Source organism: Mytilus edulis, unplaced genomic scaffold (genome assembly GCF_963676685.1).
Source record: "Mytilus edulis unplaced genomic scaffold, xbMytEdul2.2 SCAFFOLD_1585, whole genome shotgun sequence".
Lineage (NCBI taxonomy): Eukaryota > Metazoa > Mollusca > Bivalvia > Mytilida > Mytilidae > Mytilus > Mytilus edulis.
In genome coordinates, this window is record NW_027268181.1 from 1 (window position 1) to 16,333 (window position 16,333).

At 31.3% G+C, this 16,333-nt stretch overlaps 1 protein-coding gene across 1 annotated transcript; it reads right to left on the bottom strand.

Annotated features, from left to right (window-relative positions):
- Positions 1 to 4,575: 4,575 nt before the first annotated feature.
- LOC139506996 (uncharacterized) lies at positions 4,576 to 14,569 on the bottom strand (the record flags this gene model as incomplete). Its single annotated transcript, XM_071295594.1, has 4 exons — positions 14,403 to 14,569; positions 10,833 to 11,057; positions 7,903 to 7,953; positions 4,576 to 4,734 (listed from the first exon to the last, which is right to left on the bottom strand). Coding segments are annotated over exons 1-4 (535 nt in total), but the record flags the coding sequence as incomplete, so codon positions are not given.
- Positions 14,570 to 16,333: the final 1,764 nt, after the last annotated feature.

Sequence of the window (16,333 nt, forward strand, 5' to 3'; positions counted from 1 at the left end):
ACTCTCTGTGTGCATTCATTACGTCATGTGCAAAATGCCTTTTACATATTGTGCCATGGATTTCTAGTATGCAAAATTTATATGAACAGGTGGATGGTGATTTTTTGATCTAGGTTCACTTTGTTTAATTGTATCTATGTTGGGCATTTATTTTCTGCAATAAAGTTGAATGATTTCTTTAGTATGAATCTACGAAAAGTGCTTGGCAAAAAATATAGACAACGGAAATACATAACATTAGAGGAATACAACTGAACACTAGTTACTTAAATAAAATATTCAGATATTTAACACTAGTATCTAAGTAACATCATTTTAAAATAGGTTGTTAAAGTCATATGAAACCTCAAATTAAAAAAAAATATGCATCTGTTTTTTATAACTAAATGGATAGTTTTTCATTATAAAACTTTTGTTACATATACTTTTTTCTGAGGAAAATTCTTTAATTTGTCCACATTTAGAAGAAGTTTACTTATTTTTAATTGCTTGCTTCCAGGAAGCAATTCGCCGACATATTTTCCGTATGCATAGTGACCTGAGCGTAACCCTCCTCGTAAAAATCCGGTGATCGCAATACGCATGAATCTGTCATTAAAATAAACAATTATCTGATTGTACATGTTAAGCACGTGCACAATACCCATGCTTTTTGTTATTTATTTACTATAAGGTGACAATCGGTAAACTTCGGCTTCAAAACACGGCATTTAATGAGCAGCCATATTTGTTAAATCATAACAGACAGAGGAGAAAAAAAATTGACGATTATACGATATATTTGCGTAAATAATGATAAAATCGTGCACAGAGGACTTAGTTTGTGATATATACATGCATTGGTTCAAGAATTGGAAAAACATTATTTTTCACCACTCACTCGTTTCATATGACTTTAACACTTGCCACAAAGTCAGGTTTCACTTGCATTGTTGAAAATGTAAACATAAATCAATGCAAAGTTTTGTGGTCAAAATGGTTAATTGAAGGATATCACAACATATTGCAATAATCTTAAAATAGGAGGCAACTCTACAATTTTATGGAATATAGACTTTACAGCCAGATTACATTTATATTACATGTACTAGCCAATGACTTAATTTGTTTTGTAATAATATACACTTATAATCTATTTCCTATAGGTAAGGAGACAACCATTTGATATTCTGCATGTAGCTCTTCAAATGTAATATAGATTTAACTTATTCAGTGTGTACAGACAGACAACATTAAAAAACAAAATTCTAACTTAATATATATTTATTATTCATAATTTATAATACTACCTATTACAACAGTAATACTGTTTCCCTTGCATTGCACAATCTTAACGTTAGTACATGTAAATGGTTATAATTCTATAATGTAACATTACATTTACCGACAGCAAAACAACAACATATAGAGTATAATTTATCTAAACTATTGAGCAAAGAAAAGAGAAGAGAACTGTAAAGAAAATGTGCAGATGAATGTATCCTATTGATAAACAATCTAAATAAGATCAGATATCTCCCTCCAATGTATTACTTTGAATATAACTGTGATATCTGAAACATCAGAGTACAGTCAGAAATTGGTTGTTGAATTAGTTATAGGGGAGATAACTGCAAATTTAAAATGTCATGGTATGCAAACAATGATATGATTCAATACGAACACCGGGGATCAGTTTGCAAATAAAATGAAAAGAGCAAAGATGGAAAACCTTCTGTGTGTCCAAATTAACTTAAAAAAATTCTGGGGAAAGATAAACAAACTATCGGACTGTTTAAGCCTTGAAATAGCATACATTTTGAAAAGAACATTTAATTATGTAACTATATCTGAACACACTTTGGATAAAGATATTAATCTATAAACATCTATTGAAATTTGTATATATTATTTCAATCTGCTTCATAAATCTAAATTTTCAGCAGTATTCAAAAACTATTCTTAAAAGTTCTGTAAAACTTGCATTATGTATATACAAATTAAACTATAAATAATGCTTTTTATATAAAAGATCAATGGTAACTACAAATATAAAAAGAATCTTTAAAAGGATGCACTGTCTGCAGGAAAAAAATTATTGAGGTACAACTTATTATTCACTTTGTGTAAAAATCCTTGCCCTAGGCCACTATGAACAATCAGTTTTATAAGACAACAAAAACTATCAAAACATACCTAAAAACAAAACAGGAAAAACAAAAATTTAAAAATTCAGAACAAAATCCCCCCCCTGATTTTTTTCTTCTTCTTGTTTTGCTCAATTTGTTTAGAAACCTAACTATGACAATGTATGAGTTTTGAAATTAAAGATTATAACAGAAACAAATACAGATCTGAATAATAATCAGTATCATGATGTATATGGTCCACAAAAGCTGCCTTTTTGTAAAACAAACTGCAATGTAGATATGCAGATTTGCATTACAATCATGTATAGTTAAATTTATTCTAGGTGAATGAGTGAGTGAGAAATACATAATATCAAAAATAAATCATATACCTGATTTTCTATTTTTTTGTACCCTGGTCATCAAATTTAAAATAACTTTCCCTGAAATCTGATTTGATTGAATAAGATTTTGATTTATTGCAGTTGTGAATATTTTACAGGAAAATATGAATATCTATTTACAATTAAAAATGACAAAGGCACTGTAAATATCAAATGACCATGATAAACTACTGGCTTGTGTGTTGAAATGATGTATGATGTCCTATTAGTTTTCAATGGTTTTACTGACCAGTATAGAATTGTTTGTTAAATTTACCTTATCTAAACTATCCATGATGATTTAAGATAATATATGTGCTGGTTATGCACTTGCTTGTGACACTTCCAAATATCATACATTTTACACAATATCAAGACTAAAAGACAACAAATATTATAAGATCTACATGAGAATATAATAAATATGCAAGTTATAAATGTAACAACATTAGTATTAATGAAACAACAATATAAAAAGAAAAATAAACAGTATATTATTATAATCTAATGCATGACTAGTGAATAAGCACTATAAATGTATACGATATGTAATAAAATTACATGTAATATATATGTACATGTACTGAGAAGTTCATAAAAATATAATTATTTCATTAAATAATGCAACAAAAATCATTATTTACAAAACTGTTGCCATAGGAATTATATATCTACTAAAAATTTATGATTTATTGAGCTGTCATTTTACTATATTCAAAGTAAAACCTCCAAAAGATTTATTTCTTCTAGCCATTACCTCTTTGATGATTTTGAGATCAATAACAGACATAAAATACCCTTTTCCTTTTCTTTCAGGTTAAATTGTCTGTAGTTTTTTGTATTGCATTGAAAAGCCATATGCTTTCTTTTTCTATATAGCGTAACAAAGTGTTATAAACACTGTAGAACACACAAAGCAATTTTTTAACATGTCAGAAATACTGGAAGATACTTATTAGTATTTAAAATTTTTAGAAAGTCTTGGGAACTATAAGGATTTTCATTTAAAAAATGATGCATGCTAATTTATATTATTTTTTGGTGATGTACTAAAAAATATATATATGAACTTTTCTGCATAAGTTGAGTATAAAAGATCAGTTAAGGCAAACACTTTTTTCATTTAAAATATCAAAACTACTTCAGCATTAAGATTTGTTTATAAATTTAGATAAATTAACAAATACCAGCATTGTTAAATATAACATGCATTCAAACTAGTAAAACAAATTCAAAAGTGCTATTTTGTATAACAGAAAAGAAGTCAATAAAAGTCATTAAAACTAGACTAGTCAAAACAACATGTATGACTACTTGCAAAAAATGCTGAAAGCCATTTTAAGAGCACATATTTTTTTGCTATATCAGTGGAACATAACCAATTGTTTCTCATCAAAGTACACAGAAATACAAAAACATCAGCTTAGTATGAGAAAGTGTTTAGAAAAAGGTCTGTATAACTGTTAATTTCATGAAATTTCTACAGTCCATAGCTTAATTTCAGAAAAAATCAATGAAGTGGAACCAAAAGTAAACTTGATCTGAAATCATCATAGCAGACATACATATCAACAGTAAGCTTCTATATAAGATGGTGTTTAGAAAAAAAATATCTGTATAACTGATTGTTGCAGAATGAAGGAATGATGGAATGTCATTTGTTTTTCCCTATATGGTGTACTGTAAATCTCAAATTAATACTGATGGTCACTATATTAAACATTTAAATTTAAACAAAAAATCAGCAGTATCAAAATCACATTTATAAGAAAAGAAATGGTTTACCAATTCTATGCTCTGCTGCAAAGTTTCTTAAATTTTGGGAATATTGAATATAGAGGTAATATCATCTACTAAAACACTGGCCCCCCATTTGTCATTATTTGTAAAAATTTAAATCTCATTCGTACTATTGTGTATCATGCATAGATTTTAAGGTAAACAAAATAATTCCAAGTTTTGAATTAAACCCTGACAAATGATACACTTAGTTTTAGGAGTCCTTTCAAAACAATCCCTGCAACTAAAAACATGCTGACAAGGAAGAACTTTCACTCCTAATTCGTTCTCAAAGCAAATTTTACAATAAAGTCTATTTTGTAAATAGGATAATTTAGATTGTAAATCTCCCAACTGTTGCTGATGTGCTGCCTTTGAAATGGTGCTTTGCTGCAAAGCATTAACCTTAGATCTCAAAATGCTGTTTTCTTCTCTATATCTCTTTCTTGTCATCATCAGTTCAGCTATATAAAAACAAAAATATTTCATTAAAAATCTAGATCATCATATAATGCCATTTCATTATATACTTACTAAAGAATAAAAAAATATATGTATGCCTTTACTTTACCATACACTTTTTTGATATTTGTCTTGTCATAATAAAAATAATTTTGGGAGGTTTGAGTTTTATCAACAACTTAAGAATTTTTAAGGAGACTCAAGGGTATAAAAAATTCAGCTTAATTCAAACATTATCTTGTTCATTACAAATTTTATTTATTACACTATTAGTTGTTTAAAATTTATGATATGGTACAAAAATCAACCAAAAAATAGATTTGTTTTGACCCCAGAAGACTTTTAAATGTTTATATCATTGAATAAGCTCCAAATCATCTCCCTTTGTGGAAAATTGCCATTTTTTTGGGCACTAAAATTGAAATATCTTTTTGAACTCATCAGTGACCTACACTTTACATTATTCTTTTCAAATAAGCTGTACTAAACTAAGCTATTGTAAAATTTCTGTAAAAAAAAATTATTTCGATATTACCTTTTTTTCTCCTATCATTTCAACAGAAAAATAATACCTTAACAAAAAATGCATGCCTCTTTCAAAGTCAGATTGTGAGCTTAAATGAATAGTGACCCACATATTTTTATTTTATTTTTCTATTAAGTTACTTAAGTTAGTTAATAAGTATAGGATAAAGTTCATTTATAGAAAAAATAGAGAGAAATCCTATAATTTAAAATAAACAAGAGTGCACAGGCTGAAATGTCTCGCCTTCTTTACTAATCATTGATATTATGTTGATAGTACTAAATATAAAGCTTTATTACAACTGTCACATAAACTTAACATTAACCATAAAACCATGAAAAATAGGTCAAGGTTAGATTAGTCATGCAGGCAGGCATGTACAGCTAACAATCCTTCCATACAGTAAATACAGTTGATCTATAATAATTGCATTATAGTTTAAAAAAACAGACCAAAAAACAAAAACTTAACACTGAGCAATGAACCATGAAATTGAGGTCAAGGTCAAATAAAACCTGTGCGACTGATATATAGATTATAAATATTTCCATACACCAAATATAGTTGACCTATTGCATATAGTATTAGAAAAATAGACTAAAATTCAAAATCTTAACTATTGACCACTGAACCATGAAAATGAGGCCAAGGTCAGATGACACTGCCAGCTAGACATGTACACCTTAAAATCATTCCATACACCAATATAGAGTGACCTATTGCATACAGTTAGTATGAGAAAAACAGACCAAAACACAAAAACTAAACTATAAACCACTGAACCATCTGAACCATGAAAATGAGGTCAAGGTCAGATGACACCTGCCAGTTGGACATGTACACCTTACAGTGCTTCCATACACCGAATATACTAGACTTATTGCTTTATAGTATCCCTGAGATATGGACTTCACCACCAAAACTTAACCTTGTTCACTGATCCATGACGTGAGGTTGAGGTCAAGTGAAAACTGTCCTGACGGGGGGTGAGGACCTTGCAAGGTACGCACATACCATATATAGTTATCCTATTACTTATAATTTAACATTACAAAAAAATCTGAACTTTTTTTAAGTAGTCAACTGAACCATGAAAATGAGGTCAAGGACATTGGACATGTGACTGACGGAAACTTTGTAACATGAGGCATCCATATACAAAGTATGAAGCATCTCGGTCTTCCACCTTCTAAAATATAAAGCTTTTAAGAAGTTAGCAACGTCGCCGCCGGCTCACTATCCCTATGTCGAGCTTTCTGCAACAAAAGTTGCAGGCTAGACAAAAATAATTTATACCCGTGAGCCCCCTTAATAACTGTAATTTATTGCAATTTTATGTAATTTTCCTTTGATCTGTTGTGTAATAATTTTCATGCTACTCAGTGGAGATAAAAAAATTATATCTAGTAACTAAGGGCCATGTACCTTTGTGACATTTCAATGTAAACATCAACTTTATCATAGTCAAAATAGCAATAAAACAAACTTTCAAACTTGAAGCTGTTGCCCTTCTATAAACTGTAGCTGAGAAACACCATCTCATTTGAAAATAAATGGAAAATGTGTTCCTATGGACATAGATGAGTTTTGTGGTAATAAGTATTGTGTATTAGTTTCATTACATTTGGTTGAGGCAAACTGAAGTTAGAGAACTGAAACTAAAAATTTCGCAAATTTTTCATTTTTAAAGGAACATTACTCTAGAACGGTTAAAGTGATGCCACCAAAATTCAAATTTGATCTGTGTTTTGTGGTAATAAGCATTGTGTGTAAGTTTCATAAGATTTGTTAAGGCAAACTTAAGTTAGAGAACAGAAACTAAAATTTTGTAATTTTTCAATTTATAAGGGGCAAGTACACCTAGAACAGTTGAAATGACGCTACCAAATTTCAAGCTTGATCTGTGTTTTGTGGTAATAAGCATTGTGTATAAGTTTCATAAGATTTGGTTGAGTCAAACTTCAGTTGAGAGAACGATGACCAATTTTGGGACATACATACGTACTGTACTTACTTACGTACGAAATGTTATTCCAAATTGTGTGTTTTTTTTCTATTTATCTAATATTACTGAATTTATCTATTTTTGTTTATAATACTTGTAGATACTTTGTTTTGAGTATTTGCGCATATGTAACATTGCACTGATATAAAATTGTAATTTTTCCCATTTTTAAGTTTTATGACGTTACCACCTTGACGTTTGTTATGTTGTCTAGAGCTCATATTCATTGGAAGTTAGTAATGATTCTGACAATCGTTATTTTGCATACAGAGATTATATTCAGTAAGAAATATATATGTATATTTTAAAGAACTACATTTATCTAAAGAAAAAATATTAGAAATGTAAAAGAACTTTAATATTTATTTCAGCTAACTTTTTAATTTAACAGCTATTTATGAAGTGTGAAAGAAAGGGATTCCTATTGTTTGTTTAGTATAATGTTTCGTGTTTTTAATTTATATCTTTATAATGTATGTTAATGTGCATTTGCATTTTATTGTAGAGAATCGCTTGTTACGATATAATGCCAAATGATAAATAAAGATACATATAATTGTAAACCGCATTCTACCACTTTTATAAACTTTATTTGATGTGATCTGTACAGTGTCATTAAATACATCCTACCTATATTACCTTTCTTTTCTTCATAAATACTATGGAACTCTATGGGAATAGGGTAGAAACCTGAAAATAAAGTTATGTTCTTAATTCACGATGTTCAAACGAACATAACATATTTATGTGCTAAATTGCTCTATTTTCTTGTACAACTCTGCTCCTAATTTCTGTTCTAAACTGACTCCTATTGTATATATGTATATAATTAAGACAAGAATAGTTCTGATACTAACAGGCACGGTGACCATTTCTATTTATTTCATCATAATTCACAATCTACTAGTAATCAATTTTCTATAAATGTCTTTCATTTCATTTCATCAAACAATGTCCTAAACATCTCTGCATAAACACTTCATCATATCAAATCTATAAAATAAACATTACAAATCAGTATACTATATACACATATCCACTACAGACATCTTATACACATTTAACAATACAAAAAAAATTGTCAGCAAGTCGAAGTGGGTCACCGCCTGAGCCTTCGATAAACTTGAAACCCCGTTTTCAATCTATTATATACCTTACTAATTTGCATAACTAGTTTATTCTATTGTTAAACAATAGACTAAAATAGATCCGAAAATTCGTACACATACCGCACATAAATTTATAAAACAATTTGTCAAAGTGAATTAAATCTCCATAAAAATATAATTAACAATATGATGTGAAACTGTTCAGAGAGGAAACTAGAGGCTTAAAAGAGCCTGTGTCGCTCACCTTGGTCTATGTGCATATCAAATAAAGGACACAGATGGATTCATGACAAAATTGTGTTTTGGTGATGGTGATGTGTTTGTAGATCTTACTTTACTGAGCATTCTTGCTGCTTACAATTATCTCTATCTATAATGAACTTGGCCCAGTGTTTACAGTGGAAAATATTTTGTAATAGTTTACAGAATTTATGAAAACTGTTAAAAATTGACTATAAAGGACAATATCCTCCTTAAGATGTCAATTGACCATTTTGGTCATGTTGACTTATTTTTAGGTCTTACTTTGCTGTTCATTATTGCTGTTTACAGTTTATGTCTATCTAATTCTATAATGATTTTCAAGAGAATAACCTAAAAATGACAAAATTTCCTTAAATTACCAATTCAGGGGCAGCAACCTAACAACGGGTTGTCCAATTCATCTAAAAACTTCTGACCTGATAAACAATTAAACCTCATGTCAGATTTTCTCTAAATGCTTTTGGTTTCAGAGATATAAGCCAACATCTACATTTTACCCTTATGTTCTATGTTTAGACATGGTGGTCATCTTGGTTGGCCTGGTCACCAGACACATTTTTCAAACTAGATACTCCAATGATGATTGTGCAAAGTTGAGTTAAATTTGGCCCAGTAGTTTCATATGAGAAAATTTTTGTAAAAGTTAACAACGATGGACAACAGACGCCAAGTGATGAGAAAAGCTCACTTGGCCCTTTTGGGCCAGTTGAGCAAAAAATCTTTCTGAATAAAGACACAAGAACAATTTATTACGCAGGAATTTATACCAATGAGATACATCTATATACATAACCCATTCATGCCTTTCACCCCTTTCTAGTTGACTATATAGCTATGTGGTATGGGCTTTGCTCATTGTTGAAATAAGGCCAAATAAAAGTATATGTGTGGTTCCAGTAACCCAGCCGTCCCTACTTTTTCGGCTTAAAAATAGCCTACCCTAAAGATTTTATAGTCATTTTTCATTAAGCACTGTTAAAGTCAGAATGTTGCTCCCATAGACTCAATGCAAAAAAAAACCCATAAAATAAAAAAAAATCCCTACCTACCTACCCTAACTTTTTTTTCAGATGTAACTGAACCACACATACTTTTTTATTTGGCCAAACCATACAGTGACCTGTAGCTTCATTTGTATAGTTGTTAATTTCAGTGTCATTTGGTATCTTGTGAAGAGTTGTCTCATTGGCTATCATACCACATTTTCTTTATTATATACAGGAGGAATGTGTAGCACCAGATGTATAAATATAAAATTTAGTTAGATGAACATGTTACATGTTGGAAAAGACCAACTGAATGATGAGTCCAGGTGCTAAATAATAATTTTCATAAGTGAGATACAAATAACAGTTGCTGAAACATGTAAACTGTTAACACAGAGGTACATCTTGTAAAATATTCAAAGTCAATGAACCATGACTGACGGTGCAGGACCATACATTCTCCATAGAAATAAGATATTCCATTACTTCTACTATTGTATACCAAGTATCTTTGACCTGCCACTTGTGGTTCCCCATAAACTGACCTAATCACAAACTTATACATGTCAAATAAGCAAAGATTTTTAAGTCAATAAACAATGACTTAGGAGGTTGGGGCACAATAATTTCCATGGAAATAAGATGTTCTAATGTTAATACAACTGCATACTGAATGTCACTGAACTATTACTTGTGGTTTCCCAAAAACTGACCTAACCACAAGCTAATAAATGTCATAGCAGGACAAACAAGAATGTGTCTATAGTACATGGATGCCCCATCTGCACATTCATTTTCTAAGTTCAGTGGACCGTGAAAATTGGGGTAAAAATCACTAATTTTGTCACTTGATTGGACTTCAACTTCATAAAAAACTACCTGGACCAAAAACTTTAACTTGAAGCAGGACAGACTAACAGACAGACCGAAAAACAGATGGACGAATAGAACAGACGCACAGACCAGAAAACACAATGCTCATAAATGGGACATAATAATGGGACATAATAAATGGGGCATATAATTTAGGTCAAGGACGATGGGAATATGACACACAAAACTTTGGTTTCATATAAAATATATACAAGGTACATGTATGAAGCAATTCAGTCAAGATTCTACCTTCTGAAATATATAGCTTAATACAAATAGAATACCCTGCTCACATTCTATCACTTTTTTTTTTTAAAGTGAGGACAATAAAAACTACCGTATTTGCTGAAATTCTGTTGAAGGATAATTCTGATATCTTGAGGTTTCCATAAGTTCATTTTCAATAACACATCTTCCATTTGTTTCTTTGTTAATTCTTTTGGGAACTCTTTGCCTGGAATTCTTTCCATGCCTATGTTTATGGCCCATCCCTCTAAATTTTGTATGTGTTCTATATTCTTCAATACTACTTCAGCCTTTCTCCTTTCAACAGTGAAGATTCCTGAAAGATCAAGAAAAAAGCTTGTATAATACATGTATAAATTTCTTTTCAGTTTACAAGATTGAAGTTTATAGAATAACATTTATCATGCTTGCTTAATAACGAATCCTAACTCTTATGCATCAAAACCAAAAATTAACAAGAAGTAATTGTAACAGGATGCTGTTACGAAGTCTCCCAAACAAAGCTCCCATAACTCGCCATTTTATATGGTCCCATGTTCATTTGATTTGATTTTTTGTCCAATACAAGAATATATATGGCTTACGGGTGGGGATCTCCACCATTACAAGTATTCAATCAGGAGAGGGTGGTGGTGACCCCCAGGGACTTTACCTACATTATATTTGATTTGTTTTATTGTCCCATACAAGAATATATGTGGTTTAGGGGTGGGGATGTTGACCGTTTACAAGTTTTCAAACAAGTGGGGGTGGGGTGACTCCCTCTGGACTTCCCTTTTATTTCATTTCATTTGTTTTATTGTCCCCTACAAGAATATATATGGTTTAGGGGTGGGGATCTGGACCGTTTACAAGATAATAGTACATTCTCATATTGAACGGGGTGGGGGTGACCCCCAGGAACTTCCATTTAATTTCATTTGATTAGTTTTATCGTCCCATACAAGAAAAGATATGGTTTAGGGGTGGGGATCTGGACCGTTTACAAGATAATAGTACATTCTCAACATGAACGGGGTGGGGGTGACCCCCAGGAACTTCCATTTAATTTCATTTGATTAGTTTTATTGTCCCATACAAGAATATATATGGTTTAGGGGTGGGGATGTTGACCGTTTACAAGTTTTCAAACAAGAGGGGGGTGGGGTGAGCCCTAGGGACATCACTTTTATTTCATTTCATTTGTTTTATTGTCCCCTACAAGAATATATATGGTTTAGGGGTGGGGATCTGGACCGTTTACAAGATAATAGCACATTCTCAAATTGAAAGGGGTGGGGATGACCCCTGGGGACTTCCCTTTAATTTCATTTGATTTGTTTTATCGTCCCATTTCAAGAATATATATAGTTTAGGGGTGGGGATCTGGACCGTTTACAAGATAAAAAGCATATTCTCAAATTGAAGGGGGTGGGGATGAATGACCGGGTTGAATCATGACCCCCCCAGCAACTCCCCCTATATTTCATGTGATTTGTTTTATTGTCCTATAATCATTTCTGAAGACTGCATGTATCTATCACTTACAGTTTTCAAGTTATATTCATTTGAAAATTTTAGAAAATAAAATCCCATAGGGTTCTATAGTAAACCCCTCTCTCCTTTCTACCCCCCAAAATACCCCTTAATAGACCCCAATGCACAAACGAAAGATTGATGGCTCACCTAGACATATTAGTCTACCATTTTATGAAATCCTAAGTCAATCTGACAAGCGGTTTCGGAGAAACGCTGCGGACAAGTTCATTTTTTTAAAGTGGCAGAAGAAGAAAAAGAAGAAGAAGAAGAAGAAGAAGAAGAAGAAGAATAATAAAAATAATAAGAACCGAGCAAAAACAATAAGTCTCCAAACTTTGTTTGGGAGACTTAAATATAGAACAAGGAAAACCAAATAGGCATGGAACTATTATATTCACCAATTAACAACTTGAGACCATATTGATAATTTGATAATATATATATAAAACTGGTATCAAAATGATTTGGAAACAGGCACAAGTAAATGTATAAGTACCGGGCCACATCCACTTTTATTTTTGTCCATCTGATGAGTTAAGCCTTTTTTCAACTGATTTTTATAGTTCGTTCTTATGTTGTACTGTTATAACCACTGTCCTAGGTAAGGGGGGAGGGTTGGGATCCGGCTAACATGTTTAACCCTGCCACATTATTTATGCATGTGCCTGTCCCAAGTCAGGAGCCTGTAATTCAGTGGTTGTCATTTGTTTATGTGTTACATATTTGTTTTTCGTTCATTTTTTTACATAAATAAGGCCGTTAGTTTTTCTCGTTTGAATTGTTTTACATTGTCTTATCGGGGCCTTTTATAACTGACTATGCGGTATGGGCTTTGCTCATAGTTGAAGGCCGTACGTTGACCTATAGTTGTTAATGTCTGTGTCATTTTGGACTTTTGTGAATAGTTGTCTCATTGGCAATCATACCACATCTTCTTTTTTTTATACATACAGAATGTGGCAGGGTTTAAACAACTTTGTTCTTATGTTGTGCTGTTACACCACTTTTCAAGGTTAGGTGAGGGTTTTGCACCCACAAACATGTTAAACACTGCCACACTTTGTATATTCCTTCCTTAGTCATGAGCCTATAATTCAGTGGATGTCCTTTGTTGCTGCATATACTATTTGTTTTTTTGTTTATTTAATCAGCCCAAAAGTTTTCCTCATTTGTCAGGTTTGGCCTTTTTAAAGCTTACTATGAGGTATGGGTTTTGCTCATTGTTGAAGGCTGTAAGGTGACCTATACTTGTTTACTTTTTAATGTCATTTGGTCTCTGGTGGAAAGTTGTCTCATTTGAAATCATACCACACCTCTTCTTATTTTTATATTCTGTACAAATACAAAATGTAAGCCCTTTACAAGATTTTTCAGATTGTATTTTGGTAATTGTTTTGTTAATTCATCTATTTCCAACAAAATTAGAAATCTTTTAAATAGCAGTTTGTACATTAACTGCACTTCTATAACTATACAGGAAACTGTTGTTCAATGAATGTTGTTTGTTGATGTGGTTCATAAGTGTTTCTGGTTTCTTGGATTTTATTAGTATATACCGTTGGTTTTCCTGTCTGAATTGTTTAATACAAGTCATTTCAGGGTCCTTTATAGCATGCTGTTTATGGTGAGCCAAGGCTCCGTGTTGAAGGCTATACTTTGACCTATAAATGTTCAGGGATCTCCATGACCGGTTTTTATGTTAAATATTCTTCCCCACCGTCAAATCATTCACACCATCGTTTAACTATCTTCTGCCCATCGTCAAATGATTCCTGACATCGTCAAAACTTGTTTTCGTTTTACTAGCCCCCTGCCATTTTAGTGAGCAATCATAATCAAATGCATGTTATTGCATTACCCTTAGGCTTTTGTATTATAATATAAAGGGTCCTCCTCATTACATACGAATGCATGAGGGATATCCGGATTAAGATTGCTAATCACTTGTACAGGTAGATCAACAACAGTCTGTTTACAGTTGCATTTACACAATTGAGCCAAAGACATTCTAGCATAAAGTGTGTCATTGTGGTTCAAAAACTGCTTTTGGGCTACTATGCAGAGTGAACTATAGAAATATCAATAATCACTTTTATATTTTCTAACATTTACTTAGTATTCTGATATATTGTATATATATTACCTCTGTCATTCATATATCTCAAAGCTTGTTTTACGATTTCCTCTGTAATATCTATGTTGACTGAAAATATAGCCTGAACATAAGACTTCTTTAATTCCATCTCATAATCTATTTTGACTCTCCTTTCTTTTTTAGGAGACACACTCTTGTTGGTACATGTATTTTGTTGTTTACTACCTCTTTCTTGACATCTGCTTCCATACTGACTTTTTCTTGGTACACTGAAACTTTGGACTTGGAGATGATGATTGTTTCTTTGTACTAAAAAATGTTTTCTCTTAATCCATTAGTAATCTTCTTCCTGAACCAAATACCTAGTATAACTAAGAGGATAACAAAGGAAAGAAAATAAATGATGTAAAAACATATGCAGCCAAGTTCCAACAATATCTTCCACAATACACATTGTAACTAAAAGTAACAATGTTAATATGATTGCAACAAATACATTCGAATGTTTCTGTGGCAGGACCACAAGTAAGCTGTGGAAAGTTTTACTTGGAATAATTTGATGGAGATAAATCCAATAAATACAGTAAACAATATTCCAAGTATAAGAATATAAATTTCATTTTCTGCTATTTTGCACACATTTTTTTTCACTCTTGTTTACTCTTCTGTCTTGGATAAACACTTTTCTCCCTTTCTGAAATTAAGAGAAAGATTTATTATATTTTATAAACTACAAAATGTTTTCTATGTTAACTTAAGATGCAATAATTCTTATATGATTTGCATATCTATAAATACTTGAATTGGATTGGTCAATTAGAATTTTTCTCTAAGTTTACACTTCGATAAACCATGTTTCCGAAACTACTTTTGTAATCTATTCATGCGCGATACACAAGCTTGCAGTGATCCCGGGATTTCAGCAAATTGAGATTTAAAAACAATTGCATAACAGTTGTGACTATTTAGTGCATATATAACAAAACAAAAGAAATAAATTTAAAGCACTAAAGCTTCGAAAATGTATAAAATAAAATTTAATAAAATTCCACGAAATTTCATGAAGGATTTGGCTAATTAACGTCATGGCAAAACATGACGTCATACGAATGGAAATTTTCAAGGGAAAGATTATTTCGTTACCTGTACGCTTCAAATTCGGATATTAACATTTAATTAAAATGTTGAAGTTTTTGAGGTAGGTGCTATTTCATTTGATTCCGTTGTATTTATCGAGACATTTATGGTTTTTAGAAAGTCAAGCCCATGAATGCGGCGTACTCCTTGCCATTGTGTCTTTTTGATAGTAAATATATATAGTAGCCATCAACAAAACAAATGTTTATTAAATATCACAAATGTTTGGCTGAAGAATTATAAGGATTAAACACATTTTTTTCTAGAGGTTATTGATGTGTAAACCGGGGCTCTTACTCACAAACTTAACATAAAAGTCCGAACAGTTTATGAGTTAATCGCCCCGGTTTACACATCAATAACCTCTAGAAAAATGTGTTTAATCCTATAGTTAATTTTTTTTTTGGGTTCAAAATTTTCTGCAAAAAGAGTATAAATATACAGTTAGACATATTATAATATATATAGCTTATAAATTAGTTTGGTATATGATTGCCAAGGAGATAAATATCTATATTATACTAAAAGACCATAATTTGAACAATCACAGGATACTGTTAAGTCTCTCAAAAATGAGTTAAAACCCGTACCAAAAAGTAAGACATTAAGGTACTGGTTGACAATGCAATGATGCCAGTCTGACATGAAAGACATATGTTCATTTGGATAAAACAATTGATTGAATCGACAGAACAATTATATAATTATAGAATACAATTGACAAAATATTTATCTAGTATAAAAAAAAATTGTCAGTTCAATGAAATGTAGAACACTAGTACCATACTCGTAGTGTGGGCGAAATGCTTAGAAAGCTGCTATTTTCTACTCTTTTGTCAGGT